General features: G+C 42.2%; 1 protein-coding gene across 4 annotated transcripts; it reads right to left on the reverse strand.

The window, feature by feature from the left end:
* Window positions 1-7,083: 7,083 nt before the first annotated feature.
* Window positions 7,084-23,502, reverse strand: LOC125297321 (uncharacterized protein K02A2.6-like). 4 transcript variants are annotated; one of them, XM_048247626.1, is made up of 9 exons: window positions 23,392-23,502; window positions 18,839-18,884; window positions 11,199-11,363; window positions 9,660-9,771; window positions 9,387-9,573; window positions 8,546-8,603; window positions 8,301-8,386; window positions 7,853-7,953; window positions 7,084-7,753 (listed from the first exon to the last, which is right to left on the reverse strand). In XM_048247626.1, the coding sequence occupies exons 2-7, from the start codon at window positions 18,867-18,869 to the stop codon at window positions 8,358-8,360; spliced, it is 582 nt and encodes a 193-aa protein (XP_048103583.1). In that variant the 5' UTR covers window positions 18,870-18,884; window positions 23,392-23,502; the 3' UTR covers window positions 7,084-7,753; window positions 7,853-7,953; window positions 8,301-8,357. The 4 variants fall into 4 exon arrangements, 2 of the variants coding, with proteins under 2 accessions (XP_048103583.1, XP_048103582.1); XR_007193995.1 differs by having other exon boundaries at window positions 8,301-9,584; XR_007193996.1 differs by lacking the exon at window positions 18,839-18,884 and having other exon boundaries at window positions 8,301-9,771.
* Between the last annotated feature and the right edge of the window lie 1,482 nt (window positions 23,503-24,984).

The following is a 24,984-nucleotide window of genomic DNA, read 5'->3' on the forward strand; positions in this document are numbered from 1 at the left end:
TGTGTGTGTGCGGCTGCACAGAAAGTAGCCTACTGGTGTTGAAAACGTGAATAGATTGTTGAATAGCCAAAGAAGATGTAGCATTGTTATAAAACCTTTAAAAAATCTCTAAACAATCACAAGTAGGGCAGTTAATCACAGTTCATCCATTGCAACTGGATTGATGAAAGGTCACTTACACCTGTAGGCTACATTGTATTTGGGAAAAAGCAAAAGGTATCAGCATAATGTTATTTATTTATTTATTTTTTTATTTTTGTGTATTTATAAACAAAAACATCTCTGTCAGTTCCATGCCGTTTTCAACAGCTATCAAAAACAAAGGTCATTTTGGATGGATGGATTTTTGTGAATGTTTCTTCTTCTACATAAGATTTTAGTCATCTTTAGTTCATGTAATACTTTATTGTCAATGCACAAATTAAGTAACAGTAGTCTGAAACGTTATTGTTAATGCACAAATTAAGTAACAGTAGCCTAGTCTGAAACCAAATGCTGTTTTACATCTAACCAGTGGTGCAAATAACTGACATGTCCAAATGGGCCTTGATGAAATGCGTCGCTAGACTGTTCATACACATTTTAACGGGCCAAAGTTGAAGAGCTTTTGTCCGCTATTGTTCGCGGCAAATATAGGCTGATTCATATTCCCTTGCATTGTGTAACTGAGGTCCATGACTAGTCTGGCTTTCATCAGACCAAGCTCAATCTTTTAAGAAATCAAAAATAAATTGAGCAGATCAGGCTGGGTTCACCCAGCCTAGTCCATAGGCACCGGATATTGTTTAATTTTCCGATTGAGATATACACGCTCTGGCTATTCTAAATGCAAAAATGCATCAGGGAGTTATGACAAAACGGTAACTAACAAACTAGATCCTAATAGAAAGCTGTTAGCTTCCCTAAGCTACAGGTAGGATTATAAGGTAGGCCTATTTACAACATAAATTGTCAATAGGCTATGCTGGCTTACACAAATAAAATCTCCTTTGGAAACCAATGGCTTACGCCTTTACAGTATCAAGCGGACTTAAACTGCCATATCGCGGGCTTAAAAATTGTAATAACATTCAAGCAGCTCCATGAGTCAAGGAAAAGGCGAATGAAGTAGCCACTTCTAGATGGGACCCACTACACAGTAGCTTAAGGTGTGTTGCTAAAGCAGCCATAATGAAATGAAGGTGTCATTGTTTGATACTTCACACACACGTGCTTTTTAATTTCACAAGACTACAACTACCAAGCTGTAATCAAAGCACATCGATTCCCCCTCTCACACCCTGCACGCACTTTAAAACAAAATAAACAGGCGTCTCAGTCTCACGCATGTATAGGCAAAACTGTATCAGACCGGTGTAACGTTGGTAAATCTTCCATTGCACAGAATGATTTTGTAGCACGTGCAATAAATGACAGTCGAAAGATACAAACAGTGCTGCTATCAATTTGCTTGGTATAACCGCATTTATAGTTTTCTACAAATGCAATCAATCAAATGCCTCCATCACTCAACCAACGCTAACGGTAACATTACCTAGGTCCTTATTGATATTACAAGATTAACGTACCTGCAGTAAAAACCAAGCATGTCCGATAAACATCCTCAGATTTATTTCGGCTTCAAGAAGAAATGGGAATTACACTTCATGTGAACATCGTCCTATCCTTATTAGATGTCCGCTGCAGTAAATTACAGTCCTTGTAGGAAGCGCCCATTGTTTTTCCAACCCACTTTTAACTTCCAACAAAATTACGCCTCACTGCAACGATAAGCCATCTAGTGGACAAACCACTACTTATCGCCAATACTGAAAATGCAGCCATGATGATGATGATGAATATTTATTTTGGCTTTCTTTTAATCCTACTGAATTTGTAATTATGTATCGGCCGTTCTAATACCGATAGTATGTGGGTGCCTGTGTGTGTGCATGTGTATATGTGTGCACCGCCATTTACAGGCCAATGAGTGTACAGTCACTAAATGTACACATAACCTAATTTTTTTAGACCCCCCATGGATGAAATTCTACGAAACTTGGCATACCCCCAGAGAATGCCAGGTCAATCATACACATAAAATTTGGTGCAGTTCTGAACATCTTAACTGAAGATAGGGGCAATTAAAGCAGAATAATATTGCATTTTCATTTTTACCGGGGGGTGGGGGTGCAAATCACAAATGAGTGATTATGAGCCAGGTTGATGTGGACCCTTTGAGACCAACATACCATAAAATATTCTTCATCCTCAGTGCCACGGTTCAGGTAGTTATTTAGGAAAAACTGTTTTTTTTTTTATGTTCAGGGGCCCAGCAGGGGGTGGTGGTGGTCCCCGGGATCTAAATGAAATTTTTCCGTTAAAAGTCTAGTGGGGCTACATACCCACCAAATGTCATGTGTACCCGGGTGGTTCGGGTGTCCCGGTATCAATGACCAAAAATTCAGGGAGTAGATGACCGAAAAATTTTGAATTATGTGCATGTGCAATGTATAAATTTATGTTTATGTGTGTGGGTGTGTGTGTGTGTGTGTGTGTGTGTGTGTATGTGCATGCTTGTGTGTTTGCCCGCGTTTGTGTGTTTGTGCATGTGCATGCATGCGCATACATATGTCTACTGTGTGAGTATGTGTCATACGTGATGATTACTGTAAATGTATGTGTGCGTGTGTATCTGTTTATGCACATGTGTGCACATGGAATGGGTTAACATGACCCTTGGAGGCAAACATATCGGAAAAAAATTGGTCATCCTAGGCCCTACAGTTCTCAAGATATTCACAGAGAACTGTGTCTGCCCTACCCTCCTTCGGGGGTCCAGTCCAGCGGGGGCTACAGATCAAAACGAAGAATGACGGTTCCATGCTATCCATGTGGGGGTACATGCCCACCAAGTTTTGTGTACCCCGGTCTTTCAGTGTCCCGAATCCTTGTTGGTGTACGCCACTAAATGTACACATAAATGATTTTATTGTAAGGCCCCCAATGAACGAAAAGTACACAAAACTTGGCATGCATTCGAGGGTGTCATAATGATCCTACACTTTTAATTTCGTGCAGTTTTGACCTTGTCAGCCAGAGATATTGTGATGAAAACACCTAATTTTTGCTTTTTAATTTTAACTAGGTGGTTTTATACATGAAATAAGTGGTAATGGGATGGGTTGACATGCCCCTTAAGACCAACATACATAAAAAGGTGGACCTCCTAGGCCCCACGGTTATCGAGATATTCACAGAAAACTGTCTCCCGCCACCTACAGGCCAGTTGGTGTATAGTAACATAAATTAATTTATTGTGTGGCCCCCCCATGAACGGAATTCCACAAAACTTGGTGTGCATACAGAGGGTGTCATAATGATCCTACAATTCCAATTTCGTGCAGTTTTGACTATGTTAGGTCACAGATACCTTCAATTACAACACCTCATTTTTATTTTTGTTTTTGTGTTTAACTAGGTGGCGCTTATACATGAAATGAGTGGTTATGGAATGGGTTGACATGGCCCCTTGAGATCAACATATACAAAAAAAAAAAAATGGTCCTCCTAAACCCCACGGTTTTCGAGATATTCACAGAAAACTGTGTCTGCCCTACCCTCCTTTCGGGGGTCCAGTCCAGCGGGGGCTACAGATCAAAACGAAAACCATGGTTCCATGCTATCCATATGGGGTTACATGCCCACCAAGTTTCGTGTACCCCGTCTTTCAGTGTCCCGAATCATTGACGGAAATTTGGGCATGCTAAAAAAAAAAAAAAAAAAATAAAAAAAAAAATCTGACTAAACCTATACTAACCTGGGACAGGGCAATTGGCTGGAACAGTTTTTAAAAACTTTGGAATTTCTCTGGGAATACTGAAGGGGTATTCCACCTCTCTGGCTAAGAATTTCTCTGGGAATACTGAAGGGGTATTCCACCTCTCTGGCTAAGAATTTCTCTGGGAATACTGAAGGGGTATTCTACCTCTCTGGCTAAGAATTTCTCTGGGAATACTGAAGGGGTATTCTACCTCTCTGGCTAAGAATTTCTCTGGGAATACAACATTTCTGCGAAATTAACAAACTGCTCCAAGTGTGTATTTTCCAACAGGGAACAGAGGTAACAATTGTTTTATCATGTAGCCTGTCATATACTGTTCTTTCCTACATTAAGTACTTTAATTCATATTGCTTACTCTTTTATCTTCTCTACCTGTCCCTGTAGTCATGGCGTCCTCATTGCTAATTTCTGGCTCGTCATCATTTTTAGCAAGGGACTGGCTGATCTGCAGCTCAGAAGCTATAGATTTTTTGGTAACACTATGGTAAGGGTACCATAAATCATCATGAATTCATGCATTCATTCATTAATTCAGGAATTGACATGAGTTCATCATATGTCATTCATGACCTCATGCATGAACAACATATCAACTAAAGCATTAAGTATGGTGGGTACATCATTCTAAATTATGCTTTATTAAGCGTGGTCATCATGGTAACTACTCATGGAATTCAATTCAGGCTTATTGTACATGAATTATACAATTTTTACAGTGAAAGGGAATTCTCCTGATTACCCACCCCGGGCCTGATACAGTAGGTACATAACAAACAGACAAGCTACTTGGACATGGTTACATAAAGGTTGAAATATCACACAGGGATGTGGACAAAGCAGCAGACAAAACTAGAGTGGTGGGCAATATGAGAAAAAAAGTCAATTAACAGGAGAAGTTTGCAGAAGTGAGTTTTGAGATTTGCAGATTATCACATTCTGTATTTATATGCATTTTACACAACGTCCCAACTTTTTCTGATTTGGTGTTGTAATTCAAAAACACTGAATGATTAAAAGACAGCGTGCAAAACAACAAATTACTGGAATACCACCAACAAATTAACCTGTGTGGTTTATAGTGTCCTATTCAGCCAACAATTTAACCTGTCTGCTTAGTGTATTAGTCAGCCAACAACAACCTGTCTGCTTAACCTATGTTGCTTAACCTGTGTGTTCCTCTTTCTTAGAAACTCAAGTTGTTCACAATCACATTGTCTACCAATTTACTAGCCACCCTGCTTATGCCCTGTTCAATTTACTAGCCACCCTGCTTATGCCCTGTTCAATTTACTAGCCACCCTGCTTATGCCCTGTTCTCTCTGCATCCATCCATCTACAAAAAAAACAAAAACACATGACGTATATTTGAGTCATTTCTAACACTTCCTTAATAGCAGTTTCTTCCAGTCAGGTTGCTGAACAGCTGGTTTTTAAACACGGCTAATAATGCTTCCAGTTTACACTACTGTTTCCAGATTGGTTTACCTGATGGGCGTCACAGCGTCCTCCACAATTTTTGGCACCCCTGGTAATACTTATTTCATTAACTGCAAAAGCATTGCTTTAGGTAAGACTGTCTGCAAAGAAATGCATTATAATTATTTGACTTTCCCTCTCTCCTCCCATTCCAATTGCTAAGTTTCGGTTTCCTACATGGGCCTCATTCACTTTTGTCAAGATGACCACCTGAGGGATCCCTGAGGTAAAATAATGATAACAACTCCTACCACTGGTAAGCCATTTTTTGAGTAAAGATATGAAAGTAAATAAAAATATTAGTCTTACCTAAAGCAATGCTTTTGCAGTTAATGAAATAAGTATTACCAGGGGTGGCAAAAATTGTGGAGGACGCTGTGACGCCCATCAGGTAAAGTTAGCTCACTGTTTTGTTTGAACGTCAACAGAAGTGACGTTACCCAACATTGCTTACAGTACCTTTAATATAATATATGTTAGCAATTGTGTGGTATACTGTATATTGTGTGTAGGCTGTTGATTTCTATTTGTTGGTGTCAAGTCAAGCTGGCAATTTCACTGTCAGGTGTTTCTTTTCGCGTAGCAGTAGTGATTATTCTGGCTTATTTTATTGGATTATTTTGTGTGATGGTGGTAGCTGTGGTAATTGGTGTTTTTTTGTTTTTTTTTGCTGGGTGGGGGGGTTGTTGATCGTTGATCTGTTACTGCACCTAGGCTTGTTACTTTTGATTTGACCTGGTGTGCCAGGTTCACAAGATTATTACAGTGTCTTGCTTTGATTTTGGTCCAACCAAAAGTACCTCTGTTTTATTGTCATTCCACTTTAAAAAATGCTTCTCATCCACTAATTACTGGAGTCCAACTCTTAGGAATGCAGATTCGAACCTCTCTGAGACACAACCACCACACTGAATAAATTTACAGTTATTTATTACAAGGGAGCAGCAGCAAGCATACATGCAGAGCCGGCAGAAGATGTTAAGTGTACACAGTGTCAGGCCCGAGCCCACCCTCTGTTAAAGTCCAGGATATCACCCACACAGTGCCCGCAATACCAGTTTAAGCCACTAGAAGCCTAACTCTGAGCAACAAGAAAAACATCACAGGACTCTCTTAAGATAAAATAGCCCACACACTCAATCACAGCAAAGGGAATAGCATTACCAACACACACAGGCTAGCACTAGTAGAAACACAATATTATTCACAGCATTCCTGAATGTACCATTCAGAATTGCATAGCAATACGTTTAACACCAATAAAGCCACATAGGAATAAGCACACAATAAATCACTTCAGTCCAGTTTGTTTCTTAATTGCCACACAGGTAGACAATTGTGCAATAGGCCCAAGCAGTTATAAGGAGGGAGGGCTCACCATGACACAGTCCACGCCCCCTCCGCTGTCGCGCATTGCTGGCCCCCGATCAGAGAAATAACATTGGTCGGCGGCACCCTCCTCGCCGACCAAGAAAACAACAAATCCCACAATGCACTGGGTGGTGTAGCAGCGCTGTCTCCGTGGAGTCCGCCCCTGCAGCCAGTGGCGTTAGGGCACGCTCAGACTGCTGTCCAAAGCGCGCAGAAGACTTCCTTGTCGGCAGAAATAATCGCGAGGGAGAGAACAATGTTTTAATGCGCCGTGTAAACCTTGAGCTGGCCCATCCACACTAAGACAGAATGATTGTTTTACTTTCCTTTAGCAGGCGTCACGATCGGCATATCAGCTGTCTCCTCTCTTCAGTCAGGCTGCACAGCTCCAGGAAGTCGGCACCCCGGGGAAAAGGACAGTTCTTAAAACTTAGACAGATGACCGATGGCCCACTCACACAGCAAGACAGCAGATAAGCAAAAGTTACTTTCCTTCATGGATCGCTAGTTTGCGTCCTCTTAATCAACCCGTCAGCGGTCAGTCATCCAGCAGTCCACCTCGCATCAGCTGTTGCTTCGGGGTCGCGTCATCAGGCCAGCCCTGAGTTCCCCCCGTCGTCACTACAACCTCCCCTTTCCCTATAAGGATTTACCCAATCACAACCCCTCACACACCCCAGTCCAATTAGTCCATCCACCAATCACAGTGTTCCACATGAGAAAGCAGGAAAACGTCCATCACAGGGAATTGTTCATTGTGCACAAATAAGCATTTTCCCCCAGCATCAGACATTTATACATAATAATAATAATAATAATAATAATAATAATAATAATAAACCCCTCCTGACTGTGACACAACCATTACAAGGGTCATTGTCCAAAGATCCAAGATAAAAAAGAGAATACGCTCCAGCCAGGTTTGTTGTCTTCAACATAATCGTTGGCGTGATTCAGGATGGGTTTCAGTGCAGACAGTAGTAGCATGTTCACATCTGGGTTCATATCAATCTCCTCATGGTAGTTTCTCACTGGGAAGATGTCTGTCATGTGACCTCCCAGTCTGTTACTGCACTCTTGCATCTGAGGAGATGTTTTGCAAAGAGAAGAAAAAATAGCCAATATGTTGACAGTATCCTATATATCACTTGCACACCTGCATATTCTGCGGTGAAAGTGTACCTTCTCCTTGATCTTCTTGCTCCTGTAGATCTTTTTGATGTTCTTCTGGACCTCTGGACATGCCAGATCCACTTTTGTTAGTATTATAAGCTGAGGGATTCCTGCAGGATTAATTCATTTATTACATTTTGTCTGCAAAGAAAGTTCAGCATACAAGAAATATTTTAGCTGGTTTGACAAAACCCCAAAATCATCACAATTAATGCAGCCAAAGCCAGAAAAGAAAGGCCAACTGTGTGAATGGGACACATGCCTACACATGTACCATCTGCTAAAAAGCCTCAAGCTTGGTTAGTGCTTGGATGGGAAACTTCCTGGGTCCATAGTCCTTGGTCAAAGGAATGTTAAAATGTATGGGTAATTTATTATGTATTACTTATTTATGTATTACTGACTGTATATGACTTTGAATTTAAGTAATTTGTGAAAATTGTTAATTGTCACCTACCCATCTCACTAGCCTGTTGTCTGATTTGCTTCATCTTCTTAAAGTCATTCTCTTCCATCAGAGTGACCCTGTCTGCTGGAACGACACTTACAAGGCAGTGAATCCTATTACTCAGAGTGGAGTTGCTGACAAAGTTTGGGTCTGTGTCTGAACAGGAACTTGTAGGGTTAAACTACAGAGAGAAGAGCAGCTCTAAAGTATCATGACCAGATTCAGGTAGTAGTAAAAGAAAAATGGCAACATACTGTGATTGTGTGTGTGTATGCATCTCTGCATCTCATCTCTGATCTTGTGGATTTTGAACTGAAATAACAGATGAATGATGTCAATGACACACACCACTGACCTCAGGGTTAAGGCAATTTTCCAACCTCAAACTTGTGATGACTTGTGAGACGTTGTGATGCAATAGTTCCGGAGAAAAGAATGGCATGGGCACAAGAGTAAGGTCAGAGGTCATCTAGCTTTTTTATGCTCAGCCCTTTTTCTACAGTAGAGTGAGTGCAAAGGTGAGGCAGTCGTAGCCTACTGGTTAGGGCTTCGGGCTTGTAACCGGAGGGTTGTCGGTTGAAGTGCAAGGTGCCTAACCCCTCACTGTGCAAGCAAGGTAGGCAAGCAAGGCAGCTCACAGCTAGGTAGACAAGCAAGGCAGCTCACAGCTCTGGGTTAGTGTGTGCTTCACCTCACTGTGTGTTCACTGTGTGCTCTAAGTGTTAATTCACGGATGGGATAAATGCAAAGACCAAATTCCTTGTATACGCAAGTATACTTGGCCCAGAAACCTGATTTACGATTTACGAAGAGCTTGTAGACAAGGCAGTGGTAAGATAACAAACCATTAAGTGCTTTCCCACTTGTACTCGTTAAAAATTATCCTCACAATATTGAATACTGAATTTGTTGGCTAAAATAATTCCCCTTGATGAGTAGGTCAACCGAGATAAGAACCAGGTGGATAAAACTGAAACAATGTCTGCTTTGCTGGTGGCTTACATAACAGTAAAAATTGTGTTATTTGCCTCAAGTATACTGAGTTCAGAAAATAATTGATTTGTCAAAAGGGTATTAACATGGAACCTCTCCTGCCTCTGGAAAACTGTGATCAGTTTTCAGTGCTTGTGTCATCCTCCTCTGGAAGATGCTGTTTATGGAGTTGATGAGGCTGGACTTCCCTGCTCCCACTGGACCATGGACCAGGATACGGAGATGCTCAACATCTGGGTTCTTCTCTATCATTTTCTTTTCCATTCTTTTTGTCATCAGTCTGTCTTGACTGTCACAAATCTTTTGAGTGGTTAGCAAGTCAAGATGGAGCACTCATTTTGTAATTAAAAGATATAGAGGAAGTACTCATCTTACCCCCAGTGAATATCTCGCCAAGGCTTTTCCATCAGTGTTTTGGTCGTAGTTTGTCTGCCTGGTCCAGGTCCCACCACCTCCTTTATTGCCAGAACTGGAGTTCTTGGTTGGGCTGAAGACAGGGCCATGGTGCCAGACATCAGATTCATGGTTGTGGGAAGTGCTGTGCATGCGTGTGTGCGTGCACGTGTGCAGTATACAGTATGCATGTTGTGGTTTTACTGTGTGTTTTTTACGACTTTTGTCCATGTGTTGTTGCTGTGTGTTATCCAGACAGACGAGCGGTCTCTGTGTAAACTGTATAGCCGAAATCTACATTTCATACAAAATACAAAACATACACCGCCTGAGGATCTGGCCAAGATTTAACTGGTACTTACTTCCAAATATCTGTAAATGCTTGACATGAATACGATTAATTATTGGTCTTGAATTGATCCTTGTAATATGGGCAGCAGTCCATGTTTGCTTTTACAATCTAAAATATTTATATTGTTTTAGACTAAGACCACTGTAGTCGTTATGTGAATCTCACACCTAACCTCTCCTCACCGTCTGAGTTGGAAGATGTTGTAATTCCTTTAGGGCATATTCAGATGTTGTAATTCCTTTAGGGCATTTTCAGATGTGGCATTTGTTCTAGGCGGTTATTCCTACTTACATTTCTTTTAGTAGTGTAATTGCACATCTTGGTTTACTTTACATTCAGTTTAAGTTTTCAGTTTGATGTTGGTTTCATTTCATGTTTGCACCATTATCATTTCATTGTCCCTTTCAATCACTAATGTCAATACAAGCACACCATCTATCATCCTTGTTATTTCACTCCCTGGTTTTCTGTAGAAATATTTCATTAGAATGAATTTTTCAATTATTTCCAATTCGTTAGCATATCATCAACATATATCATATCATATCTTCAGCATTATGATACAACATATCATATTTGGCTCAGTGTGGGAAATATCTGTTGTGCCATCACAAACAATGCCATAATAGATGGCATCTTCCCTTTCTCTAAGGATTGTTTTTAGGACTCTTATCCCACACAATTCAATGAATATATTTTTGATGTCTGAAATACAATAGTGAGCTATTCAACCATTTTTTTGAAGTTTTCACTTTTACAGGATGCTCTTTCAAATGTGGATTATAAAGTGCCAAAAGCTGCAGGGAAATTACTTAACTCTTTGGTTTTACCTCTAAAAGGTAAATGTCTTGATGCCAGGTGGAGAGTGACAAGGAGGAGTCTGAGAGCTTTGGTTCAATCAATTTCAGATTTCAATTTGCATTTGTCTTTGCAGCTGATAATCGATGCCAGTTGCACCCATAACAGAGCACTGCAGGTTTCTTCAATGGTTTCTCCAATTCACATAACTATGGACCCTTGGACATTGATCATATATGTGGCGCCACTTAACATCACACAAATTTTATGCCCATGGCCAGTATTCAGAGAGTTTTGAGAAGGCCTTTTTAAGTCATGTGAAAAAGGAACACTAGGAATACAGTACATTTGAAGTCTGGCTATGAACTAACCTGGGACAGCTGACAGCAGATCATCTGGGTCAGAAACCAGTGGTTTGCTTTCTGCAACATCCCTCATGTCTGCCTCACTTGCTTCCTGGTTCTTTGCATCTTCCTCTTCCTCATCCTCTTTTTCTATTAGAATATCACTGGTCTCCTCAGCGGTTACCAAAGATTCTAGAACAGAGCAAGATAGATTACTGGCAGGAGAATACGTTGGATATGTTGAAGTACGTTCTATGACTCTATGGGCGCCATTTTGGTAAGCTCAGGTGTCGTCACAGACGCTGGCTACCGTGGGAATCCTATGGCGCTGATCCTAACATGTTAACAATATTTATTCTGTAAAGCTGTATGTTGAAATTACGTGAAACCCAATAGACCACACCATGTCTAGACCAGTTAAATATATTGTATAAAGACAATGTAGAATTATTTCCGAGGGTAAATTAGGCTAGGGCACTGACATCTGTCCATCATCCATCAAAGTTCAATAGGCCAGTGTTGGGGGTAACGTGTTACTGTAATTTCGTTACTTTATTGGGAAACGAAGTAGTCTAAAGGTAACACATTACAATTTAAATTTCAGTAATTCGTTATAGTTACTGAATAACTGTAACGTCCATTCCTGCATTAGGCCTACTCACAATATCTGTCTAGCCTATTGACATTGTTTCCATGATTGTTTTTAAAATATTTAAAATATGGATTAGTCTAGGCTACATTATTTCATAGAGATGTGCGTAGTGTAGAGCACCCATTCTCTCCCTGCACCTCTCTCCCTCAAGCGGGTTCAGCCCGCATCTCCCCTACGGAAATCAAAACGGTGGCTTGTGCAAGAACTTCATGCAGACTACAACTGGCGCGGTGTAGCCTACACAACTTTGTTCAAAATTGATGCATTCAAGTTGACTTTGCAAAAGTTAGAATGCCTATTTATCACAACGTTGTCAGTCGCGTTGTCAATTGCAAACTTATTCAAACGACTACGGAATTAACTGTAGCTTAATTTGTGGAGGTTGAAGAGATTAAAGCACCTGTTTGACATACAGTAGTCTACGCGTAGCCACGGGCTGGCCTCCTTGTCAGTCTTGCCCGTCCGATTAGAGGGCTTTCCTTTGTATACGCTCATCAAAGACGCGCAAGTCAGCACTGCGCTGAGAGCTCAATAAATCAGTCAAATCGCGGCCACAACCCTGTTTATTTGTCAGGTGTGATGAAATGCGTTCATATTCCACTTTTTATGTCATAAACGTTGCATGCCTATGGAAGGTTTTGTGGTAGGATTGTCCAATGGTCAAGCTGTGCGGCTTCAATTTGTGTTTTAATTTATGCGACGCACCAATGCTGGGTTCATCAGTTTTGCGCAAGATTAAAACGTTTAGCCGACTGCACAATTTCTCAGTTCCACTTTTCATGTCATGAATATAACATGCGGCTTTGCAGTTGTACAATATGGTCAATCTATTGTCTCAATTGTGTTTCATGTGACACGCGCACCGATGCTGGGTTCATGCACTTGGCCAGCCTAGAACAGGAACATTTTGGAGAGGGAATGAGAGAATGAACGCACGCAAGAAACACTTTTTAATTAAACGTAGCCTATTTTACAAAGACATGTTTTAATTTGGCTCCAGCCTGTATATAGGCTAATGATTTTTGAAAACGAACTTCTGTGGTCATATGCATTTCACATAGGCAAGCAGGACAATTTGGGAGTTTTTGACTGCATGGAAACGATAATAATTAGTGTCAAGCACGGTTGTGTTTAGCCTAGGCCAACTATTTGCATTTATTTAAGTTACGTCAGACGCTTGAGTGAACTCTTGACCTTATTAGTGATTGATAATAATAGCCTATGCCTATGCGCTGTGTTTAAGCAGGTCGTGAACAAAGGGTTAACGTATAGCCTACAGGTAGAAAAAAGAACAATGGTGATAATGTAACGTTAGCTAAGTTAGTTTGCCTGCTAGCTAGCTTATCAGTAGGCTATTGTTATATCCGTGATATATAATAATGAAGAAACGGAGGCCGTATGCAGGTTAGGTTGTTTACTGAATCAAACCACTTGCAGAACTACACACAGTACCCTACTTTTGTATATTCCATTCGCCAGTAGGGGGCGATCAATTACCAACAGGTATATAACACTCCTCCCCTTTTAGCAACTAAATCCTTTTTCAAAATGCTATCAGAACATAACAATGGATTTTCACCTTATTAACATATTATTTTGTTTATCTTTTAGTTTCATACTACTGTCAAAATGAAACCCGTTTTAACATGTACACTTACTCAAGTTCTTCACTTAAAGGCTATGAACACTATTAAAACAATTTATACTAAAGCCTTTAACTAAAAACAGATCCATCACCAGTCCAGTCTCTTAGGAGCAGTGTGGTATCTCTGGGGATATCTTTGTGGTTCCGGGTCGGATGTGGGTGTATTGACTGGGTGTGTATGTGGTGTTTGTGATGTTGTAGGTGGCGTAGCAAGTGCATGTGCTGGAGTACGTGTGTATGTTTGTGGGTGATTTGGTGTCATGCTTCGGTCTATGCCGATGCCTTCATTTGCCCCTGGAGTCTCAGGTGAATTCATTACTGAAGTTGGGAGCTCTGCCCAGTGGGTCGGGTTATGGTCATTACCACTGGGAACATCTGCAGGTTCTTTGGATGATAACAGGTGGTCAATATGAGCAGTGCGCTCTCGCACTCCATCATGAATGAGGTAGGTCACCGGCCCCAGACGCTTCACCACTGTGGCCCTACTCCATTTCTCCTTCCCCTCACGGAAATTTCTCACTCGTACCAGGTCGCCGTCATGTAGGGTCCTGTAGGATAGAGGAAGGCCTGTCATGATGTGCTTTCTGTTTGGCCTGCTGGGCCTCCATGAACTTGGCACGGTCTGGTCTAAGAAGACTGAATCGGGTCCGCAGTCTGCGTTTCAAGAACAATTCAGCTGGTGTACAGCCTGTGACAGAATGTGGTGTACTGCGGTACATCAGGAGAAAGTTTGCCAGACGATGCTGTAGGGAAGGTTTGTGGCCTGCAGGATCATCACTCAGCACCTGCCTCATCAAAGATGCCTTCAGTGTCTGCACTGACCTTTCAGCTGCCCCATTCGAGGCAGGATGGTAAGCTGGAACTAAGGTCTGCTTTACTCCATTATTTCTCAGGAACTGTTGGAACTCTGCTGAGGTGAATTGAGGTCCATTATCACTCACACATTCCTCTGGTAGGCCATAAGATGCAAACAGACTACGGAGAACCTCAATGGTTTTGGATGCTGTTGTTACACTCATGTGGGCCATTTTGAGCGGCTATCCACAACCACCAGGAAGTGATGCTTGTCTTTTTCAGCAAAGTCAATATGGATCCTTTGCCACACTCGTGCAGGCCACTTCCAGCAGTGCAGTGGTGCTACACCCGGCATTTTTCTGACAGCCTGACAAGCTCTGCAGCTCTGTACCCTGTTTTCAATGTCATTATCTATTTGAGGCCACCACATGCAGCTTCTTGCTAAAGCTTTCATACGACAGATGCCCTGGTGTCCGTCATGTAAGTCATTCAGCAGTCGTTGTCTGTGCATAGGTGGAATGACTACTCTTAGCCCCCACAGGATACAGCCATGGTCGGCTGACAACTCTGTCCTCTTGTTGAAGAAAGGTCTCAGTGAAGTGTCTAGAATGTCATAAGGCCATCCTTCCAAAATATAATGCTGAACTTTGCTGAGAACTGGATCGTTCTTAGTACCTTCAGCTATTTCTGAGGCTTGCACAGGGAGCTCGTTCACATAAGAGAAATAGAAGATCCCCTGCTCTGCTGCAGTGTCATCATTCTGTATTCTTGGCAGTCTTGATAATGCATCAGCATTTCCATGGTCCTCTGATCTGCGATACTCTATTTCATACGTGTAAGCCATGAGGATCAGTGCCCAGCGCTGCATTCTTAGTGCAGCCAGTGTTGGAATGGCTGACTTCGGTCCCAGAATGGCCAACAAGGGCTTATGGTCTGTAGTCAAGATGAATTTCCTCCCATAAAGGTACTTGTGAAACTTCTTGACCCCAAAGATAATCCCTAGTGCTTCCTTCTCTATTTGAGCATATTTCTTTTCTGCCTCTGTCAGGGTGCGGGAGGCAAAAGCAATCGGCCGTTCTTCCCCATTCTCCATCACATGTGAAATCACAGCCAGCCTGACCCGTTTTCTTGTGTCATAATGCTCTAATGCTGTACTTCCTAATAGCTGCTCCTTGCCCTGTCTGAAAGCAGCCTCACAGGCAGGGGTCCACTCCCACGGAACATCTTTCTTGAATAAAGCATGAAGTGGCTGGAACAGTGTGGCTAAGTCTTTTAGGAAGCGTCCATAGTAATTTAAGAGACCTAAGTAGGATCGCAGCTCAGTTACATTGCTAGGCCTAGGAGAATTCACTATGGCTGCCACTTTTTCTTCTGTGGGGTGCAGCCCCTCTGCATCAATGAGATGGTACTCAACCTTGTTTGTCATGAACTGGCACTTTGTTCGCTTTGCTCTCACTCTAAATTTCTCCAGCCTGCTCAATACTTCTTCCAGCCTCTTCAAATGAGTTTGTTTTGAGTTTGCCGTTATCAGGATGTCATCCAAAAAACAGGTGACTCCATCCAGTCCCTGTAGCACTTGATCCATTACCCCCTGGAAGAGTGAAGGCGCACTGGAGACTCCATATGATAGGCGGTGGTGCCGATGCAATCCCCGGTGAGGATTGACAGTCAAATACTTCTCTGACTCTGGGCTCAGCTCTAATTGCTGGTATGCATGCGAAAGATCCAGCTTTGAAAACCATCTACCACCTGCCAGTGTTGCGAACAGGTCTTCTGTATTCGGTAGTGGGTAGGACTCCTCTTCCACACTCTGGTTGATGGTGACTATAATCCCCGCAAATTCGAATGCTTTTGTCTGCTTTTGGGACTACGACTAAAGGTGAGGCCCACTCACTGCGGTCCACCTTAGATATTATGCCCATTCCTTCCAATCTGTCCAGTTCTCTTTCCACCGTCTCTTTTAAAGCATAAGGCAGGGGTCTGGCTTTCTTGAATATTGGCTGTGCATCTGGCTTGATTCTGATATGTGCTTTAAATCCACAGATTGTACTGGGTCCCTCATCAAACACAGACCGATAGCGCTGCAGCAACGCCGACACTTCAGGCTCACGGCCAGCTCTGTTGTCTACTGCAAAAATGTTTGCCCAGTTTAATTTAATCCTCTTCAGCCAATTTCTCCCCAGCAGTGCCGGACGGTCACCCTTTACTACCACCAGTGGCAATGTCTGTCTCTGTGCCTCATATTTTACAGCTACATTCACTTGGCCCATTAAAGGAATGACATCTCCAGTGAAAGTGGTTAATGTCAAATTGCATTGTCGCAGTGGCAGATGTGTTAAGGCCTCTTTGTATGTTTTTTCTGAAACTAGTGTCACCGCAGCTCCAGTATCTAGCTGCATTTGAATTGAGCTGCCTTCAATGTCCAACACTATTCCAATGCCATCAGTCCCATCTGTAGCAGTGTACACTGAATAGACGCCAAACAGTTCATTTTCGCAATCACTAGCCTCATCTTCCTGTCTGTGTTCTTGTTTAACATATTGGGTTCTCATTGTTTTACTTCTGTTCCTGCACACACGTGCAATGTGACCCAATTTGGAACAATGGTGGCATTTTTCTGTCTTAAATTTACAGACACTAGCGGCATGTTGGCCCCCGCATCGATAACATGGCTGTCTACTCACGTCAGCCAGTGATCCATCCAGCTGGCTACCACTTGGATTGGTACGTCTGGTTTGTTCACGCCTTGTTTTCTGGCTGTAGACTTTATGCACCTCTGACGCCTCGTTTGGCATTTCCAAAAATTCCACTGTGTTCTTAGATGCCATTTCCATCGAGCTCGCAATGTCACAAGCAGTCTTAAAAGTTAAATCACGCTCTGTCAAAAGCCTTCTCTGAATGGCTTCGGTTCTCAGCCCACAGACAAATCTGTCCCTAAGAGCTTCATCTAAATATCCAGAAAACTCACAGTATGTTGAGAGTTGTTTGAGTGCAACGATGTAATCGGCCACGCTTTCTCCATCTTGCTGTTGTCTCCGTTGGAATCGGAATCGCTCGGCGATCACCATTGGCTTTGGTTTGTAGTGGTCAGTCAGTGCTTTACTGAGCAGTTTGTATGACATGGTGCTAGGTTTGGTCGGGGACGTTAAGTTCTTCAATAACCGATATGCTTCTGCCCCAATCATGGATAAAAATGTACTGACCTTTTTGTCAGAAGGCACAGCATTCGCAATTATCCACTGGTCAAAGCGTTCAAGATATGATTCAAAATCTTCATCTGATTCCTTATATTCCCCAATGCTTCCAATTTGGAAAGACGCCATGATGCTAGCAATAAAGCACAGCTAACTTCACTTCACCTGGTTATTTTCGTTCGTGACTTGTTCTTTTCTTCTGAAAGTTTATCCCCTATCACTAGACGTGAGCCGTTTTCTCTCCGTTGACAATCAATCCCATCCTCGTCGCCACTGTTATATCCGTGATATCTAATAATGAAGAAACGGAGGCCGTATGCAGGTTAGGTTGTTTACTGAATCAAACCGCTTGCAGAACTACACACAGTACCCTACTTTTTCATGTATATTCCATTCGCCAGTAGGGGGCGATCAATTACCAACAGGTATATAACAGCTATAGTCTCTCAATGGGAATTTATGTGATCTATTTACCAGTGCAATAGCTACTTCTGTCTAAATAATAGGCCTATTTACCTATCCTTATTCAGGAACTTGGAAAAAGATAAATCAGGCCTTTCACACTGTCAGTCCTTGCAGTTCATTACCGAGTAAAAAAAAACAAAAAACCAGCTGTTCAGGTGGGCTCATAGAATTGGAACTGTATATGAAATGTAGCTGAGCTTACCAAAATGGCGCCCTGTCGGGCTTAGGTACTTCATGCCTATGACGTAACTGATCTATCTTGCTCTGTTCTAGAATCTTTGGCGGTTACCTTGTGGCTTGAAGAGGGCTCTAACTCTGAAGCATCCATGAGATACATAATTCAGAATATGTCATAACCAACATAGTAGGCTACACAAAGCCCTTAACGGTGCTATAAGCGATGCAGGGTAACATCACTTCTGTTGACGTTCAAACAAAACAGAGAGCTTGCTCGCTACTCCCTCTCCCTTCCTCCCGTGAAATTGAAACTCTCCCAAATGCACATCTCATCAGTAATATGCTGGAACAGTTTGTTATGTTTTTATGGGCAAGGTTCAGGGCACAGGCAGCTAGCGGATGGTGAGGTGATGTTAGCCATATGTGACAAAAATGTTTTACCTTAGAAACCGTGTTACATTGCTTACATAGCACCTTCAACAAAAATAATTATGTGAGATCAAAGCATCAGAATCTGAGTTCCCCTGAAACCGGTCTATAGCAACTCTAGCTGTTGGCTAACTCAATGATCTTACAAGAAAAAAATATTTTTCATCTCTTACGAGTAAAATGCTCCTTTAGCGCCATCCTCTGAGAGCCCCCTGTGAATGCTGGACCCTCAGAACCCATAGAACCCACCCAAATGGCACCCCTATGTGTGTGTGTGTGTGTGTCTGTGTGTGTGTGTGTGTGTACTTACGTGAATCTGGCTCAGATGATTGATTCTGCATCTCTATTTGTTTGTGCTGTATGATACATGTAAAGAGAACATGGTGGGGTTTACATGATTCAACATACATGACACGGAAATGATGAGTATACAAAATGACGAGCTCATCTCAATTGCAAATGATCTTAGAAAACCCTCATGATTGGGTTTGGATCTTAGAAAACCCTCATGATTGGGTTTGGATTTTTGCTTGGAAATTGTGCCGAAAATAGTACCCCAATTCACATGACCTCATATATGAAATGATGACAACTACGATCATGGTGTTTCAGGGTTATTTTACTACGTTTACTTTTAAGCTCTTATCTTGGTCATCTAAGCTACCCATATCTGGGAAAGTACTTGCATGTCTTATGTCAGCCTTTATATCAAGGACAAAAAATGTCTCAAATTTGTGAAATTTGTCTCAAAATGTGATTTTTTGAACCATGCCAATATCTATTCATATGTGTAGATGATGTTGTCTGGAATCCGGCAATATAAGAATCCTGATGGTTGGTATTCCGGGTTAGTGCTCTGGAGCTGGGATGGATGGATGGATGGATAGATAGATAGATAGATAGATAGATATATAGATAGGAAGATAGATACTTTATTGATCCCCAAGGCGAACCAAAAGCATATTCGAAAAAAAAAGAATCTCAAAGTGCAGTGTTCATTTGTCATAGTTTTGATTACCTTGTTTTTTATTAGCCAGTCATTTGTCAGCCAGTTATTTTAACGAGGGGGTATTCCATCAACCTTGCTAAAGGTCAAACCTGGCTTAAGTCTTGCTAATTTTAGTGACCGATCTAATCCATTAGTGTGGTTTACGTGAGTTCCACCTTGGTTACTATGGGAATTTATGCCACAGAACTAGCCTGCTCGCTATGAGGTTAACCTTCAAGCTTAATGTGTTGCAGAAAAACCCATCAGTCTGAAATTGAGACCCAGAAGACAGTTCCGTCAAGCATTGACTTACATATTCACTAGTTCCGAAGAATGTAGGAAAAATATATAACTTCACAAATAACTTAATTTTTCGTCAAGGATTCCCGGGACACTGAAAGACCGGGGTACACGAAACTTGGTGGGCATGTAGCCCCACATGGATAGCATGGAAGCATCGTTTTTCGTTTTGATCTGTAGCCCCCCGCTGGACTGGACCCCCGAAAGGAGGGTAGGGCAGACACAGTTTTCTGTGAATATCTCGAGAACTGTAGGGTTTAGGAGGACCACCTTTTTTTTGTATGTTGATCTTAAGGGGCCATGTCAACCCATTCCATAACCACTCATTTCATGTATAGCACCACCTAGTTAAAAACAAAAAGGTAAAAATGAAGTGTTGTAATCACAGGTATCTGTGACCTAACATGGTCAAAACTGCACAAAATTGAAAGTGTAGGATCATTATGACACCCTCTGAATGTATGTGGACTTTCGTTCATGGGGGGCCATACAATAAATTAATTTATGTGTACATTTAGTGACCGTACCGTGACCGAGTTTTCTGTGAATATCTTGAGAACCGTAGGGCCTAGGATGACCAATTTTTTCCATTCCATATGCACACATGTGTATAAACAGATACACACGCACACACATACATTCACAGTAATCATATGTATGACACATACTCATACAGTAGACATCTGTACGCATGCATGCACACACACACACACACACAGGCACATACACAGGCAAACACACAAGCACATGCACGCACACACACACACCCACCCACCCAAACACACATAAATATAAACATGTACACGCACACATGCACACAATTCAAAAATTTCTCAGAATTATGAACAGGCAAGATGGGGGTGGGGTTGTATAAAATGTATTTTACATGTGAAATCTATGAACTAATCATGTTTTGGTACTTGTTGTCTAGTAGATACAAGTGAGAATTGAGTGTGCATAATGCAATTCAGTGAGACAGTTAGAATCATGCCTTTCAGCGTGACTTATTTTTGTGGAAAAAAATGTGCTGGACTGGGCGGCGGTCATATTTTGTACCGTTCTGTGGTACATCTAGTTAGTTAACTCAGAGTAAAGAGTAAACCTCCTATTGTAATAAAAGAGTTGTGTGGCTTCATTCTCCTTACAAAACAATGGCATAGGGATCTTGTTGTAGGGGTTTACCATTTACTCTGAGTTAATTTACCCATTTTGTCAGTAAACCCAATCAATGTGTACTGATCAGGGCCGGATTATCATGACCATGGGCCCTGGGCACAAAATCGGAATGTGCCCCCTCCCTCCCCGCATGCACGCCAGCACACAGTTGCCTGATGGTACGCACAGTGCGTTCGGCCATACACCTGCAGGCGAGCACTTACTAACCCAAAAGCTAACCTGTAGCTTACAGCAGCTGTGAGAACCACCGTTGGGCTGCTAAGAAAGACTCTGTTGTAGTTTCTAGATGATACAAACACAAAATTAATTTCTGTCAATTAAACCTCTTATCAGATTTATTTATGGGTATCCTCATTTATTGTTATGTCGTTCTATGATAGTGTTTAATTGTTTCATGCATGCAGTGTGTGGTTTGGATGAGCCAGATGGGCAGCTTAAAGTGTCTGTCAAAAATTGTGTGAAAAACGTCCAATTAACTGCAAAAAAAAAAAACACCAAGAAAAACCCCTGAACCCCCAAATTTGTGTAGCCTACCCTACTTAGCCTACAATTCCTAGGCTATACTCGTCATGTCGAGATGTCATTTTAGCTAACGTGGTTAGAAGTTTCTCGGATGCAATTGAGCTGTTAGTCCACACTTCATCAACCCACAAACATGAAATTTACTTCTGTCAAAACTTTTGAAAGGGAGAGACACTAAATTAAGACACACGCAAAGTAAGCACACGCAAAATGTAGTGGCTTCACGCACAGAGCAAGCACATTCTGCCTGGTACAGATCACAATCTAATGCAGACAAGGCTTACATAAATATGATGCACGTTTCGACCAGACGAAGCTAAAGGTGAAGATATCTATCTCCTGTTACTGGATCAGCAGGTAAGACTGGACGTAAGAGTGCCACCCGCATCAATCACCAGACACAGGGTCGCCTGCAGGAATGAATGCTATGGTACACACACCCATCTACACTACAATCATGCAATTTTGGACAGAAACTTTAAGCTGAAGACAGGCAAGCTGCGGTCTGGCTCATCCAAACCACACACTGCGTGAAACAAACACTATCATGGAATTTGGACATCACAATAAATGAAGATACCCATAAATAATCTGCACTGATAAGATGTTTAATTGACAGAAATTACTTTTGTATGTGTAGGCTATCATCTAGAAACTACAACAGAGCCTTTCTTAGCAGCCCATCGGTGGTTCTCAAAGCTGTTCCACTGGTTGTACTTTGGGCTAGTGAGTCTGTCTGGGGTGCGGGTGGCACCCTCACCTCCTGTCTTACCTGCTGACCTGCTGATAGTAACAGGAGATAGATATCTTCACCTTTAGCTTCGTCTGTAGTCAAAACGTGTGTACAGTAATATTCTTTGCATGTAAGCCTTGTCTGCATTAGATTGCAATCTGTACCAGGCATTAACAAACACGAATGCCCTCGCTGTGCGTAAAGCCACAAAATTATGCTTGTGCTTACTGCGCTACACTCAAAACTTAATTTAGTCTCAAAAGTTTTGACAGAAGTAGATTTCTTGTTTGTGGGTTGATGAAGTGTGGACTAACTGCTCAATTGCCTCCGCGAAAACGCTAACCACGTTAGCTAAAATGACATCTCGACATGACGACTATAGTGTAGTCTGGATGTTATGAAATGTTTCGACGTGATAGCTCGCCCTCACTCATTGACTGACGGCAGGCAGCATTTGTGCAGGCAACTACAGACACTGTTTTTGACGTGATTTAACATAATATTTTGATTGAACAGGTTGCAAAATCTGCATATAATTAGGGAAGTGAGTACTGTGTTTGTAACGTGATCGAAAGTAATATTTTGACTGTGCCCAGGGCCCCTTACTGGTCCCGTGCCCCTGGGCAAGTGCCCAGTTGGCCTAATGGTTAATCCCTGAGTAAACCGCGTACTTAGAATACCCCCATGGCTCAATTGTACTCCAAATCTTATCAACAGATAGGCAAATAATAATTGCAAAACGGGCTTTGCAGACAAACACAAGCTAGGTCATTATAATAACATTGTTGTCTTTAGATAAAGTGCCCTCTCTTTTTATGATGCACCCTGCATATTTTGATGTATTGCTCTGTTAGCCTGGTTAAACCCCTGTGTATATAAACCCCTAGTTTTGTTCTGTTCCTTCTGTGTCATTGTTATATAGTCCCTGTGCTGCACCCCATGAGTATATAGTAGTAGTAGTTTTGTGAAAATACTATGTGTGTGTTGGTTGCCTTGCATTTGGGTCGACTAAGAAGCAGTCCTTGACATAATAACATTGTTGTCATTAGACAGATTTCATGACACAGCCCACATATGTTGATTTTTTTGCTTGTACAACTGGAAAGAAAACTGTATTAAAACGTATGAACTGTGTTTGTCCTACCTTTATGAGAAGAGGAGATCTGTGTTTATTCCACTGTGTAGGCTACTGGGTCAGGAACTTGCAAAAAACAGTTTGATTGAGGTAGCTGGCACGAAGCAGCGTATGGTTTAGTGTTTGCACAAGACTACGTACAAAATATGACTGCCGCCCAGTCCTGCACAGTCTCTCCGTGTGTGCGTGCGTGCACTTGTTTGTGTTTATGTGTGTGTGTGGGTGTTCACTTGTGAGTAGGTGAGTGGGGGTAAGTGTGTGTGTGCATGTGAGTCTGTGCGTGCGTGCCTGTGTGTGTGCATGTGCGTGCCTGCGTGCATATGCCTAATGCCTACAAGCATGTTGTCATTCCAATCTCCCTGTTCAAGCCAATAATCATACAGTAGCATTATGAACACAGGAATTCTTTAGTGGTGGCAAAACTAGCTGCCTGACACAGCTATTAGATTGCACTGTTAGCACACACTGATGCTACTATTGTAAGGGCCCTGCCATTAGTTTACACTGATGCTACTATTGTAAGGGCCCTGCCATTAGTTTACACTGATGCTAACTGTAGGGCCCTGCCATTAGTTTACACTGATGCTATTGTAGGGCCCTGCCATTAGTTTACACTGATGCTATTGTAGGGCCCTGCCATTAGTTTACACTGATGCTATTGTAAGGGCCCTGCCATTAGTTTACACTGATGCTACTACTGTAGGGCCCTGCCATTAGTTTACACTGATGCTACTACTGTAGGGTAGCCTAGAAATCTAGACGCACCCTAGCGTAACAAAATTAATTTGCTCAGCCTGTACGTCTAGTATCAAACCATAGGGATTTCTATTGGCTAACACCGTGGATATTATTCAATCACAGCGCTCTATTTTGTTAGAGAGTCTTAAGGCGGGCTTAACAGGATAACGACAGTCCTGCGACGGTGAACAACAAGGAAGGTGGCTATGGCGAACGAAGAGCAGTTGTTTGAATCGCCGTTGGCGTCAACTTTGGAGAAGTTGGACTTGTGCTTTTCTTTGAAAGTTGAGCAACACAATGCACTTAAGTCATTCCTTTCGAAGAAGGATGTATTTGCCGTTTTGCCGACCGGAAACGGATTTGGTTGTAGCGCTGGCCTATTGCATGCCTAGGCAGTTTGAAAGACAATTCTCTGCCCGCCCCTTGGATTAAGCGAGGTGAATGGTTCGATGCCAGACTATACATGTCAATGATATAGGATGGCCCGCCAGGCTAACTGTAGGGCCCTGCCTGAATGCCGAGTCTGTCACGCCTACGTTTGCTGCTGGCTCTTGCGCTGGGCTCTTGTGTCATTCCTTTCAATAGCCTGTAGGTCATCCTAAAGTTCGCTGACGACACCACACTTGCCGGACTCATTACAGGAGACAGCAGAGGTCCACAGTCTGGTCACATGGTGCCCAGAAAACAACTTGTCTTTCAACAACCAAACAACTAATCATAAACTTCAGAAAGTGCAGTGACGTTTACAGACTTACTGTAGTGTGGGAGTGGGCAAGTTGTGTTGATGAGACAGTGTTAAGCTATGGATGATGGGTGAGATGTATTCATGAGCGGTTGAGAATGTGGGCATGGGTGTTCTAATGT

The sequence above is a fragment of the Alosa alosa genome, chromosome 7, assembly GCF_017589495.1.
Source record: "Alosa alosa isolate M-15738 ecotype Scorff River chromosome 7, AALO_Geno_1.1, whole genome shotgun sequence".
NCBI classification, from domain to species: domain Eukaryota; kingdom Metazoa; phylum Chordata; class Actinopteri; order Clupeiformes; family Clupeidae; genus Alosa; species Alosa alosa.